Source organism: Lasioglossum baleicum, chromosome 2 (genome assembly GCF_051020765.1).
Source record: "Lasioglossum baleicum chromosome 2, iyLasBale1, whole genome shotgun sequence".
NCBI lineage: Eukaryota > Metazoa > Arthropoda > Insecta > Hymenoptera > Halictidae > Lasioglossum > Lasioglossum baleicum.
In genome coordinates this window covers 12,750,010-12,764,791 of record NC_134930.1, presented here as the reverse complement: position 1 = coordinate 12,764,791, position 14,782 = coordinate 12,750,010, and the positions used below count along the sequence as shown (strand labels likewise).

At 35.8% G+C, this 14,782-nt stretch overlaps 1 protein-coding gene across 1 annotated transcript; it reads left to right on the top strand.

Annotated features, from left to right (window-relative positions):
• Positions 1-8,582: 8,582 nt before the first annotated feature.
• LOC143217968 (phospholipase A1) lies at positions 8,583-13,781 on the top strand. Its single transcript, XM_076442757.1, has 7 exons — positions 8,583-8,753; positions 8,831-8,888; positions 9,552-9,700; positions 9,787-10,029; positions 10,994-11,182; positions 13,088-13,238; positions 13,480-13,781. The coding sequence occupies exons 1-7, from the start codon at positions 8,681-8,683 to the stop codon at positions 13,535-13,537; spliced, it is 921 nt and encodes a 306-aa protein (XP_076298872.1). The 5' UTR covers positions 8,583-8,680; the 3' UTR covers positions 13,538-13,781.
• The last annotated feature ends 1,001 nt before the right edge of the window (positions 13,782-14,782 follow it).

Sequence of the window (14,782 nt, the reverse complement as noted above, 5' to 3'; positions counted from 1 at the left end):
TAATTCTTCCAATCATACGACAAGAGGTGTTAAAGAACAAGAACATAAACGCCTACATACGCGGGGAGAATGATTAAATAAATCCACAACTAAATAACGAAGCAATTCTTTCGTTACTTTCGATGCTAGGCTTGCGCCCGGGATATAGCAGCATTCGTACCGAAAGGATTAATATTTACTGCGCATTCCCTTCGAAAAAAGGGTGCTCCAAACGACTCCGTCGATTACATAAGAACGCAAGAAAACTTCGTTGCCTCGAAGCCATTCGTAGCGGTGGGTCTCGGGCGTTATAAACTAAATAAATAACGCCCAACACCTGGTCTCATCGTATCTGCGTACATGTCGCAGGGGAGATTAATAAATCGCTCCCTTCTCTGTTCTGTTCTCTCGCCGACGCGTGCTGTTCGCGCAAAAATCTAGGTAAGCCCATTTGCCGTAGGACCGCGTAAATCACCGTCATTGTCTTGTTGCTTTATTGCCGGTGGTGGCTCTGTCGGGCCCCTCCGCGTGCCCGATCGGGCCCCCCTGTCCCCTACCTTCTATCCCCATCCTCACCTTTCCAGCTGGGTCCGCTTCTTCTTCTTCTTCTCGGCTACCATCTCCGGTCGGCCACGGTCCCCGCGAGCACGTACACAAGGGGCAAACGAGGCGTTAGCTTAAGTTAATTCAACCGACTGACTCGCCTCCCAGGTTGTGAATCGCCGGCCGGAAGTGCACGGATCGTTTCTGTGTTACTTGAACGCAGAAGAAATGCGAACGGAGTCGCCTGGCTCTCTCGCGGTCATTACCAAGGGGACGCGCACCGTGAACAGATGGCAATGCTGAAGACGTTCTTCGGTCTGTTTTAATTCGAGCAGGGGGCAACGCGGAATTTGATCGTACCATTGTGTCAATACTAGCAATTTTCGATCATGTTCGACAACCTCGTGGTCATTCTCTTGGTTTGGTTATTGATCAATAGACTGTGCGGATCTTCATGCAAAATAGAAATGTTCTGCATTGATTGTGGGAAACAGGAATAAAATAAAAATTGATTTCATCCCTTAATAACTTTGTTACATTAAAATCAGCATTACGATATTCTTAAATTTTTCTACTCCTCTTTACTGTTTTATATTTCACCCAATCAATTTCTTCATAAACACATAAAGATCTATTGATCGAATAGGGTACTTGTCCCATTTATTGTGCTCCATTCAGATAACTTGTTAATTCATGAATTAATTATTGAATTGCTTGATTTCAATTCGACCTCTTTGAAAAAAAATTTATATTGATTCTCAAACTCTTTCTTTTTATTGGAATATTTTTTTCAAGTTAAAAATGTTAGCATTTCACGATACATACCAGCAATTTTCGATGACATTCAATAACCATTCATTAGAGTTCTTGGTTCAGTTATTGTTCAAGTAGGGTACTTGACCCAATTATTGTGCTCCGTTCGGCTAACTTGTTAATTCATCATTTATCATTAATTCATGAATTAATTAATGAATTACTTGATTTCAATTCGACCTGTTCGAAATTCATATTGATTCCCAAACTCTTTCTTTTTATTGGAATATTTTGTTCAAGATACAGAAATTCATTCACAATAATACATATAATTCAAATAGAAAGAAAGGTTTTTTTCCAATTAGTGTGCCTTTAAACATACTTCGAGTACTCGTTCATATTTCCGAGTTCACGTGAAGGTCATCATGTAGTTGAATACATGATTAAAAAAGTTGATTTTTGAACATTTGTTTACAACAGTTTGTGGACAAGTTTTCGTGGTATTACTGGAAATGTCTGAAAAATGGATACTCTTAGATGATACACCCTAGCTGTATCGTACTACAGATGAGATTTTTAAATCTGGATGTATGAACTTTTGCAACATGTGGAAGGATTGTTGTTATCGAGGATTTTTCTTGACGCTGTTAGATACCACCGTGTTCGGGCCACGGTTGGCGATCTTTGATCGCATGGAAAAGGATTACGTGGATGAATATAAGTCAGATCCCCTCCCTCCAAGGAAACATGACTAATGCGTTGCGCGTAGTCGAGAATTGCCAGAGATAATTCGCGGGGGGATGAGAAATCACAGCGCGCATCGGGACACATTATACGTGGTAGCCTAATTTTATTGCGGCGGCATTTACCACCGCGGTGGTACAACGTAGAACGTCATTCGAGATTTGTCGCTGTGGGGATTAGTCGAACACGCTGGGCCCGTCGACCGGATGTTGTAAAAAGTACGCGGCAGCCGCCGCCTTCCCTCGAATTTGACTCGTGCTGGGATTAGAATTATACGCCGATTCGCAGAACTTGCGCCGCGTTACTCGCCGCGAACCATTGCGGAGATAAATTCAAATGCTACTTCGCTTCTTCACTTTTTGACTTTCACCGCTCGAACGATTTATGCCGGAGGAATGATTGCTAGACAGCAGGATGTTTATGCGTTTGTTTTACAGGAAACTGTAGACTTTATTAAGGTCTTTCTGTCAGCATGGTCCAAATTTTTTGGCAATATACGAAATTAGTAGACTGCGGATTTTATGCATTTATGACAAAAATGGGCACGTGCAATTTAAAGCAGTGAACGAATTACGAAGATTTAAGAACATCAGTGTATTAATTTCAGCTTAACAATTAAAAGAAAAAAGAATTTTCTATTTGGCTCCTGTGTCTTGCAATCAGTGCAAACATTTTTTATTTTGCATAGAGATACGCAATCTAGAAATTAGTGTCAATAGAAAATTTTCTTCATGGAGTTATTATATTGTGCACATTTTGTAGGGGGCAAGTTGATAGAGGGACAGGTTGATACAATGCAATAATACATAGACACTGTCTATGTGTAGCACAATTGTAGCTAGCTATTTGAGATTTGTTACTTAACTTGAGTCAGAGTTGTGCAAAATTACAATTGAATTACCCCAGGAATTATAATTACAAAGTAATTGAATTACATTGTAATTTTAAATTACAATGTAATTCGTAATTGCAATGGACTACAATTATAAAATACATTTTAATGAAATTAAAAAAGCAGAAAAAGGAAACATGTCCCTACTTTACCTAGGTTACGATATATGTATATTAAAGGAAAAGATAACGACAATCATCTAATGAGACTCATTAAACAAACATTGATATTATATGTAAGTAAAATGAAATACATTATCTAATATCAAAAAACTGAAACAAGGAACGTTTTTAACTTACCACTAACCAATAATAGGATCACTTTACTGTTTGACTGATTATAGGTTCATATTAATTATCACTAAGCTTTAAATTAGTTTTTATGAATACTCTTTTTTTCAAACATCTTGTCACTAAGGTTGCTCGATTTTGGGACTTCTTCGAAGTTCTGGGCTATAATTAGGAGAGCTGTATTTTAATTATATTGCATTTCAATTACACATCTGATTAAAATACTTAGTAATTGAATTAATTGAAAGGTTTGAATTATGTTTCAATTACAATGTAATTGAATTAGCACAACTCTGACTAGAGTCCAGCTGTGTCGATGTGTAAAACTTTACGATGTCTCGAGGAGTGATGACTAGATTGCGAATCTTTATGCAAAATATTATATAAACAATCTGCATTGATTGCGGCTTACCGACAAACATATTGTGTAACATCTTGTTAAAAACAACATTAGAATATTCTTGGATTTTTCTATAATCTACAGTTTTACATTTCACCCAACTAATTACTTCATAAATTGCAAGCAGCACTAATTATTGATACACGGTTTCGCCTGTATGCACCCTTGCAATTCTAGAAAAACGAGTCTACTCCCTTAAAGGCGAGACTCCAATCTTAAAACTTAAAAGAAACGTTTTCGGAACGTTTGAATTTGCAAAAATTTCGAAACAAAAATGTACTCTCTCATCTGTTACAAAGTGCAAAAAAACTTGAAAATAAACAATGGATTTTGAAAGTAGAGAGTACAAGCTTTAAAATGAGACAAAAACGAATATTGTACGACGTTAAAAAATTATCCCTTCTGCAAAAACAGGTCTATATGTCTTTCACTTCACACATGTATATTCGTAGAGTCAAGAGCGTATTGTACTGAATACACAAACAACCTACTCGTCAGCCCACCTATCTACGTAGGCAGATACCGGTACGGTGCAGTTTACCAGAAGCATGCCACCTTAATTTCATCTATGTGTCTAATACAAAAACTGTGTTATGACAAGGATTAATTGGTTCCAACCGACGACAAAAATCCTTAACATACGGTATTTACTTCCGGTAGCGATACTCAAATCGATTTCACCCTAATTGACCGAAACGAGAATGAAATATCTTCGCTATTCGTTTTGTGAAATCTGGAAAAGTGAGTATAAAATTAATTAATTAATTAATTAATTAATTAAGCACTCTTCAAGTCTTGATTCTATAATACATTCTTCGGTAAATATTCAGTGCGAATTTGATGTAATTATGAAATTAAAAATTGTAAAGACATCAGATCAGAAGAATTTAAAGATATTGCTATATTATTTTCGATTTATTAAAAGTACTAAATTACGTTTTCTCATTTGACTTAAAAACTTTGCACTTTACATAAAGATTCTACTATTTATTTTTGTGACGACTCCAGTTGATTAATTTCTCTTTAAAATATTGCCTTAACCCTCTTAGCAGTCGAGGGGTAACTTAGAGTCTCCACTAAAAATTGCTGTGCCATTATCCACAATATTGTTTATATTATTTAAAATGTTGGTATCTAATCAATGATTACACATTTAAGTGTTGTGTGAGGTATTATATTAATTTCATACAGAGTTCTGCAGAATTACAATTGAATTACTCCAGGAAGTATAATTACAAAGGAATTGAATTACACTGTAATTCAGTCATATTTTAATTTACAATTCAGATCTTCATTCAATTAAATTACAATGTAATTCGTAATTGCAGTTGGAGTACAATTATAAAATACTTTTAAGTAAATTACAATGTAATTTGTAATTGCAATTGGATTACAATTATAAAATATAATACTTTGTAATTAAATTACAATGTAATTCGTAATTGAAATTTGAGTACAATTATAAAATAGCGTTACGTATTATGAACGAGGACAAATTTTATATACATAGAATTAATACTATATTTGATGGATTGATATTATTTGTACTATATTTAGTATTGAATAAGTATATGAAAGAAAAACAAAAATATATCGCACTTCTTCAAAAAGTTCTGGGCTATAATTAGGAGAGCTGTATTTTAATTATATTGTATTTCAATTACACATTTGATTAAAATACCTAGTAATTGAATTAATTGAAAGGTTTGTGAATGATGTAATTCAGTTACGATGTAGTTGAATTACGATATAATTGAAATACAATGTAATTCAATTGTGAATCAGCAAAACTGTGATTTCATATGCATAAAATGAAAAAAATTATATACAATGGAATTATTCTACATCGGAAGAAATGTTTAATTTTCAAGTTAGAATATCGTAGCTCCGGCAAAAGGTTAATGGTTAATGTAATTTGTTTTTGGTATGCCACCCTATATGTAGAACCGAAGCCTGGCGTGATATCACGACATCGGGATGCAGATGTTTAAACCTACGAGAGCATAAGTTGGTAGGAGGAAGACATGCCGGTACCCGCGCTTAAACTATACTCGTTACACGCCGTTATTAATGGTCGATGTTTCACGCTAGACTTGCACGTATTCTCGCCGGTATTCACGTGTCGCTCTAATCTGCGAACGCCCACGAGGGAAACGTTTTATTCAACCGACGAATATCGGCCGACCCAGAAGAGTCAATTAACAGGGCCGAGAAGCGGGGTTCATAACTTGAACCACTGACGCGTTCGACTCGCGGGTCACCCACGCTGTCCACCGGAAGTGAAAATACATTTTTTCAAAACCGCCGATCATTTTTCCACTTGACTTATCAGCGACGCAATCGATCATTTGTAGGCGGTTGTAGATAACACCGTGGGAAGTCGCATACTGCGTTACATGTATTGTTATATTGTTAAACACGCAGAGCATACATACAGTGCTATGAATAATTATAAACTCACACTTGTTTTCTGTATTTTTTCGTTATTACACTAAGTAAGCTTCACTACATTTATGTTGAGGTAGGACGACATTGTTTTCTATGTTAAAAGTTACTTGCTATCTCTTCTTCGTGCGATGTAGTAGCTGAATGTTTTCAAAACAAGGAGATTTGAGCTGTGAATATTTATAAACTCAGTCGCTGTTCATACCTTATTCAGAACGTTTCCGAAGTTTTGTCAAATCTTCTTAGTGATAGTAATATTACAGCAAGTCTCTAAAAGTATATTTTTTAAGGATCTTTGAAACAATTGAGTGATGTAGGAAAACAACGAATAATCGATTCGAAGAACTGTGAGAAAAGTCAACGACAAATTGCGAGTATAATTAATAGATACCAAAGTCTAGTTAAAAATTTCTAGAAACTTGCTATTGAAAATTGCGGGAATATCAAGCGATTAGGACGATTAACATGATTTTCGTCAACTTTAAAGCGTGCAGTTTTAAGGGATACACAGGGTGTCCCGTAACTGGTGGTACAACCGAGTAGGGGGTGATTCTACGTGAAAAATTGAATCGAAAATGTAGAATAAAATTTTTTCATATGACCCTTTATTTTCGAAAAAAATAAGTTTGAATTTGTCGAGTACGCGTGCACTTGTACCAGCTTCAGCTCGACGGATTTTACTATCTTACTGTTCCGAGTAGGAGATTACTTCCGTGCTTCTTGCAATGTTTACAAAAATTGTCAACATGATGACATCGACAAATTTTCAAACTTATTTTCTTCGAAAATAGAGGGTCATATGAAAAAATTTTATTCTACATTTTCGATTCAATTTTTCACGTAGAATCACCCCTACTCGGTTGTACCACCAGTTACGGGACACCCTGTATAAAAAACTGGAACTTCGTCTAAAATTGTGAGTCGATTTAACTTGAACTGTGATTCCAGTCTTGTCAGAAAGTGGGTTGCACATTCTGGAAAGTTTAAATATCAGAAATCTTTGCGAAAACCACCCTTGTAAAAGCGTCATATTCACGCCAGACTAAAATTTGCCGAAATATTCATTCAAATCTGGAAAATAATGCATTGAATATTTGAATAAAATTGGGAGTATCACGGGAGAGTTCTTAATTCATTGATTCCAATGTGCATTGGATTTTCATGCATAAGAAAAATATTATTTATCAAGAGATAGGAGCTGAATGGGCATTTCTTTCTTTCCTCAATGGTTCGAATATGTACGCTGAAAGCAATATGCTGAATAGTTTCAAGGACGATTACGTGATCATAGTAAATTCTCTTCCGCATTACACGAAACTCTACTGTGCACAACATGTACGTAACACACGTAACAATTTTGCCCCAGTTAAGGCTAACGCTATTGCAAAGTACCTTATTAGTCTTTCTATTTTCGCTCTGCCCTAATTTCGTTTGTGCACTGAGATGTTCTTTAATTGGCCTTTTATCAGCATCTGTTTTGAAACGTGACGCCATTCTCATTTATCAAAAGATTAATTGGATAACAACGATCATAAAATTTAAGTGCGACGTGTAACGGCTTGTTGCCGTCGCTTATTACCTTATTGTTTTTGCTTAGTTGAACTTCGATCCATATTTCCGGCCTGACAAGTATGTAAATAACTCTTTGTAAAAAGATAATACCACGTGTAAATTGACCAAGTTTGGCCATGATCATGTTACGCAATCAATCGATGGTTATCGTATTCCGCTACACCTGAATGAAATAAAAAGATAGAACAGAATAGCAACGATTCCAGTGCCGAGAAGCTCCACGGTGTTGACAAGCGGCTCTCCATTCACTACGCGACACAATACACTAATTAATATTTGACTATACTCCGTCAATGACAATAGCTAAGTTTCAGTTGCGTTAATTAACACTTCTTATGCCCATTTTTCGGCGAACCAAGTTCTGCTTATAGAGACTGAAACAGTAAATCGTTGATATTGTCGACATTGAAATACTCACGGTTCAAACTTTCTTGATATGCCATGCAGTTAAAAAAGAGCCTTGCAGTTTCAATTTGAATAATTCGACTATTTTCATTTTGTGGAAATTTTTCATATTTCATAATTCATAATTTCATATTTCATAATTCAATAAATTACATATTACTAAAAGCATCAAATTGACTTCTATTACAGCACAAAAATAATGTAGACAATTATACAAAATGGCATTGTTTTGGTATTGGTTTTGTGGAGATTTTTCATATTTTACAATCAAAGTGTGAAACTATGAAAGCAATGCATTAATGAAACAGACTCATGTTACATTTCTAAGACAGGTAGAGAGATGCACAACATTTCATTGGCAAATCGTATGATCCCGGAATTTATTTGTTACTCTTATCTTCTTATCACTTAAAGCTCACAACTATTAGCGTGTCACTAACGACGTAATAGATGCACAATTACCTCAGGTCGCTACAACATTGTTTTTCATTTCTTCGTCGTTGCGTAACAGCCCGATGGAGTGGGCAGTTTGTATATATTGACAACAACTCGCGATCTATCGCATAACGCTCGTAAACCATCGTGATGGAAAAGTTACGTTCAAATTCAACGAATTTGTAGTGGACATTCTGACAGGCAATACAAAGCGTCGCAACAATGACGAAATTATACTCATCGCTGTGTATACTGTTCTGCTTGATCGCCAAGGAATATGTCGACGCGGGAATATGTACGTTCAAACTTCTCCGAAATTTTCTGTCACACAAATATGTATACTGACAATTATTGTCATCAATTGTTTTACAGGTGATCTCAATAACAACCCTTTCAACTTTACGAAAGTTCTGCTAAAAGTTTACAAGGGGTTTGTGATCCACTAAATGTGTTTTTTCTACAATGGGTTCTATTCTTTAGATTTAACTATCATACACACTGAACATCTCATATATTTTTAATAGGAAAAGAATTATGGAGATTCATTTAAATCAGTTTGGCTCAATAGTAAATCCTATAGATAGAATCGTTCGTTTGATCAATACTATTTCATTCGCAAGACTAGAATGTGATCATTTCAACAAAATCGAATCGACAGTGCAAGGGGGTTGAAAAGCCTTGCTTCTCAGAAAAATCTAGTTAATGAATAATTCATGCTTATCACTGTAGAATTGTATTTGAGTCCTTCATAAAGAATGCGTCATGGACATAGTGACAATGCTTTTCTTACTTCGATAACAGCTCGCGTGTAGAATTTATAATTGAATAATTACTTTGACGTCACTTAATTTGTAAATCGCAAACGTCACAAGTTCAAAGAACAATGAACAGTGCATAAAACGCGTTGTCTTTTAGAACAATATACATTTAACAATGTAACAAATACTATAAACATTTATGTATAACTCTGGCCGAGTTCTTTATAAAGGAGAATTGTAATGTTCTATATAATTCTCAACTCTTCAGAATTCTTTATGAAAAAGACTGCTTATGGTTTAACGAGTAATTTGCATTGTGACAATGCTGTTCTCAGTGACAGTTCTCTCTTCACGTCCACGGAGAGTAGTTTGACGAACCCACAAAACATTTCGAAGGACATAGACCCTGACAAGGATACCGTACTTTTCATTCACGGATTCATCGAGGATTCAGAAGCAGAAAATGTTCAAGTTGTACCAAAAGGTGTCGTGATTCGTGTTGAAAAAGAGTAGAATAGTTCTATCCAGTGTGGAAATATTGATTTCACGTTTACATTCATGTGTTGACAGCGTATTTGGACAGAGGAGACGTTAACGTCCTCGTGGTCGACTGGGGCGAACTGGCGTTTAACATTAATTACTTTTACGTATCCAGCCAAACGATGATGCTTGGAAAAGCAATTGCTGAAGCTGTACTAAAGCTTGCCGATGTTGTAGATTTGAGCACGTTGCACATAATTGGGCATTCTTTGGGTGCTCACGTCGCTGGCCAGGTAGCCAGGTCTGTGAACGGCACTTTAAAACGGCTAACAGGTACGTGGAAAATTGTTTCTGCAACAGTGTGCTCCGAGCAGAGAGTATTTTTACTTTACAATTGATTTCTAATAACTAGACTGCGGACTTTATGCATTTATGACAAAAATGGGTGGGTGTAATTTCAAACAATAAAGAGATTACAAGAACATAAGAGTATCAATACATTTTTTACAACTTAATAAAACCATTAAAGAGAAAAAGAAATTCTTACCTGGTTCCTTTTTTATTTTGCATAAAGATCCGCGGCCTACTAATAACACACTACAGCTGGGAAACATTTAATCGCTTTCTTTGACGTATACTAGAAGAACATACACATTTATTAGGGTTGTGCGAGTACCCGTTATTTACGAGCTGAGCTAAACTCGATTCGATTGCTCGAGCCGAGTCGAGCGTTTAATTTCTCCGAGCTACTTGAAATCGTCGAACTGTTCGAAAAAATGCGGGCTACTTGAAAAAATCAAACGGCTCGAATATTCGAGCCCTCGTAAAACTCCGATCTACTCGAAACTGAATTTTCAGCTCGAACAGATCTTTGTGCAGAACACAGGCTGTTTGACAAGAATCGCGACTTTACTGTATTCGAGTAATTGGAAAAATTTCGAGCTAGAAATTAATTTTCACGTAGATCGAAGTTTCACGAGGGCTCGAATATTCGAGCCATTTGATTTTTTCATGTAGCTCACATTTTTATCAAACAGTTCGTCGATTTCAAGTAGCTCGAAAAATTCAAACGAATATATCGAATACTCGCACACCCCTAACATTTGCCAATTAATGTCTTAGTTGATTTGTAGTGCCCACTTAAATTTGCTAAATCTAGATAGGTTCAAATGAGCTGAGCATGTTCAGTTAGTAAGAATTTGACTTCCGGATCCGCGAAAGTTTGAAAAATTAAGTGAGCACTACTGTGGTGGAGTGAACAAGAAGTTTTGTTACAAGGAGAAATTGTTCGGCACAGGATTAGATCCTGCGTTCCCTCTGTTTTATCCTTCCGCGTGCCACATTAAGCAAACCGACGCAGCAGCCGTCGTTATCCTTCACACGGATGGCGGCTTTTACGGTACGCCTATCGACACGGGAACCGTCGATTTTTATGCGAACAAGGGAGTCAGTCCTCAACCAGGATGCCCTATAATCATTGGCGGAGGTAAATCATAATACACGTCGTTAACACATTCAAGTTTCCTCGGGGATAAAATGTAGCGAATTTTAATGAACACCGAGCACGCCACTTACAACTTGACAACCAGTCATCTATGTAATTCATAAAGCATTAGCTTAAGATATTTGAACGGATCGCGAGATTATTATTGGTCGCCACTTGACGGCGGTTTTCAAAGTATCACAATATATTCTACATTTTTCCCGAGAACTATGAAATGCTCAATTACAATATTAGGTACCCCAGAATCACTATTAGTTCTTAAATCAAAATTATTGCCCCCGACATTAAACACTTTGCGTAATAAATATACTGGATACGGCGATCTTTTTGCAACGCTGCGGGAACTGGCACATTCACCTGTTTGAAAAATCAGCATTTTTCTTTCGAACTGCATAAGCAACAAAGTAGAGCATAAATACATAATACACAAAGCACCGCAATATATTCTACACGTTTCTCGAGGACTATGAAATACTCGATTAGAATATTTGTTACAGCAGAATCACTACTAGTTCTTAAATAAGAATTATTGCCGCGGACATTAAACACTTTGCGTAATAAATATACTGGATACGGCGATCTTTTTGCAACGCTGCGGGAACTGGCACATTCACCTGTTTGAAAAATCAGCATTTTTCTTTCGAACTGCATAAGCAACAAAGTAGAGCATAAATACATAATACACAAAGCACCGCAATATATTCTACACGTTTCTCGAGGACTATGAAATACTCGATTAGAATATTTGTTACAGCAGAATCACTACTAGTTCTTAAATAAAAATCATTGCCGCGGACATTAAACACTTTGCGTAATAAATATACTGGATACGGCGATCTTTTTGCAACGCTGCGGGAACTGGCACATTCACCAGTTTGAAAAATCAGCATTTTTCTTTCGAACTGCATAAGCAACAAAGTAGAGCATAAATACATAATACACAAAGCACCGCAATATATTCTACACGTTTCTCGAGGACTATGAAATACTCTATTAGAATATTTGTTACAGCAGAATCACTACTAGTTCTTAAATAAAAATTATTGCCGCGGACATTAAACACTTCGCGTAATAAATACTCTGTGTATAGTGCTCTTTTTGCGACGCTGCGGGAACTGGCACATTCACCAGTTTGAAAAATCAGCATTTTTCTTTCGAAATGCATAAGCAACAAAGTAGAGCATAAATACATATAATAAACAAAGCATCGCAATATACTTTACACTTTTCTCGAGGACTATGAAATACTCGATTAGAATATTAGGTAACCAAGAATCACTATCAATTGTTAAATCAAAATTAGTGCGTCGGACATTAAACACTTTGCATAATAAATGTACTGGGTACACGGTGATCTTTTTGCAACGCTGCGGGAACTGGCAATAACAAACGAAGAATGCAAGGTGTCCCACGTGACACTTTCTACGATTTTTCAAGTACTTGCGATAATCTGACAAAAATATTTTAAACAAAAGTTCGAATAAAAGAAAGTCCGAAATTTTTTCATTTTAAATGAAGGTAGATTTGGCAATAATTAAAAAGAAAATTCTTGAACTTTCTTTATTGCAATGTATAGCCAATCGAAAACTGATCGACTTTTGTTTAAAATATCTTTTTGTCAGATTATCGCAAGCACGTAATTGAAAAATCGTGGAAAGTGTTACGTGGGACACTCTGTATATTCTACACTTTTCTCGAGGACTAGGAAAGACTCGATTAAAATATTAGGTACGCCACAATCATTGTTAGAAACTGGCACATTCAACTATTAGAAGAAATCAGCATTTTTGGTATTGATTACATAATCGAAATTCAGTTCATACGTTGAGAATAATTGATCGGTACTTACTAAAGATGATTATCTAAAATTATACGTTTTATTCAAAGAAATCTGCAGCCATCAGAGATCCACAAGACTCTTCGCAGAATCCGTGACAAATCCTAGGGCATTTCCGGCGCGTGAATGTCTTTATAAATTAGGGGAAAATGACAGTGACAATGAGGTGGTATATCTTAATGATTCGACGCCAACGAATGTGTAAGTACAAAAAAGTATAGTAATTATTGGACGAGTCTTTTTTACAAGTCTTTATGCAACTTCCTATTTTTATATATAATGTTAGAACTGATAATATCAACGAAACAGTTCTCGTAGAAAAGATAAAATAAAAATATAATTAATTTCTTTTCAAACAGAAGTTTCTATTACTAAACAACGTATTCGAAATCTTTGTTGATAGAAATAGTTAATAGTAAGTAAAATGTCATAATCTTTTCAGACATGGTGCATACTGTTTCAATACAAACGCGAAGTCACCATATGGCAGACAGTCTTGATACGTGACGTGCATACGTGTGAAAAATCTTAGGAATTAATGCAGTACTATAAGAGTAGGATAAGAGAAAAGTGGCATAATCAACACACATTAAAATGAAAAGCGGTTTCATAAAATTTCAAATTCACTCGTATCGATTTTTTATACATATTTTTGAAAATGTGTTCGAATTTTACCATTAGTGTCAGTCCAATTTTTTCATGCCAGTTTGTTTGAACCAAATAAATATATTTTCCAAACCCTTACATGGATTGGTGTTATTTGAATTTTGTATTTTGTATTTGTATTTTCTGAGCCCTCTACTTAATAATTTCAACTGGACTCTAGTTTCGCCACTTGACGATTAATAGTGGAAATTGATAAATGCGGAACTTCATGCAAAATAAAAAATGTTCGCATTGATTGCAGGACACAGGAGCCAAATAAAAAAGCGCGATAGAAGTGAAACTTCTTGCTTATTGGGTGTAGATAGAGATAAATTATTAGTATGCATATTATTAGTGCAATGGTTCTTTCGTGATGAATGTGAAATTGTCATAAATAAATAAATAAATAAATGCATATTATTAGTGCAACGGTTCTTTCGTGATGAATGCGAAATTGTCAGAAATAAATAAATAATTATTAATATGCATATTATTGGTGCAACGGTTCTTTCGTGATGAATGCGAAATTATCATAAAAAATAATAGTGTCTTAAACGAATAACCTCTTAAACGAAAAATTCTGTCGCTGCAGCATTTTATTCTTTGCGATATATACCAAAATGTTCGCTATCATTCTAAGATCGTCGGTTGTCCAAGAAAGTTTTTTTCTCCGTTAAAAATTTTCGTCACACCCGACTTCCGCGCGTAACGCTAGAAAATTGTAAACCCCTCAGCAAAGAAGTTTCACTGCAAAAAGTCTGTTCTTCGTTTAATTAATTTAATTATCCTATTAAGCTGAAAGTAATACATTGATGTCCTTAGATATTTTTAACATGTGCATTGCTTTAAATTATACGTACCCTTGTTTGTCATAAATGCATCAAATCCGCAGTCTATTGATAAACAAAGCGTACGTATGTCAGACAATTTCAACGGCCACTCGACCACCTACACTCGTGCCATTGTCAGCCGAATCGTTTCCTGCGGCCGAAAGTCACAAATGGCGCTTCCGTTCACAAATTCTGCAGGCAGAGTTCGTCGGGGACGAACCACCGATTTGGTAAAGTGACGCATGAGTGAACGATTATAAATTCATTTCC

What these genes read in the sequence shown, in the direction of transcription:
- LOC143217968 (XM_076442757.1), top strand. Translation starts at nt 8,681, where the DNA reads ATGACGAAATTATACTCATCGCTGTGTATACTGTTCTGCTTGATCGCC. An exon ending in ATATGTCGACGCGGGAATAT is followed by an intron (nt 8,754 to 8,830) that starts GTACGTTCAAAC and finishes ATTGTTTTACAG; the next exon opens with GTGATCTCAATAACAACCCT. An exon ending in GATTCGACGCCAACGAATGT is followed by an intron (nt 13,239 to 13,479) that starts GTAAGTACAAAA and finishes TAATCTTTTCAG; the next exon opens with ACATGGTGCATACTGTTTCA.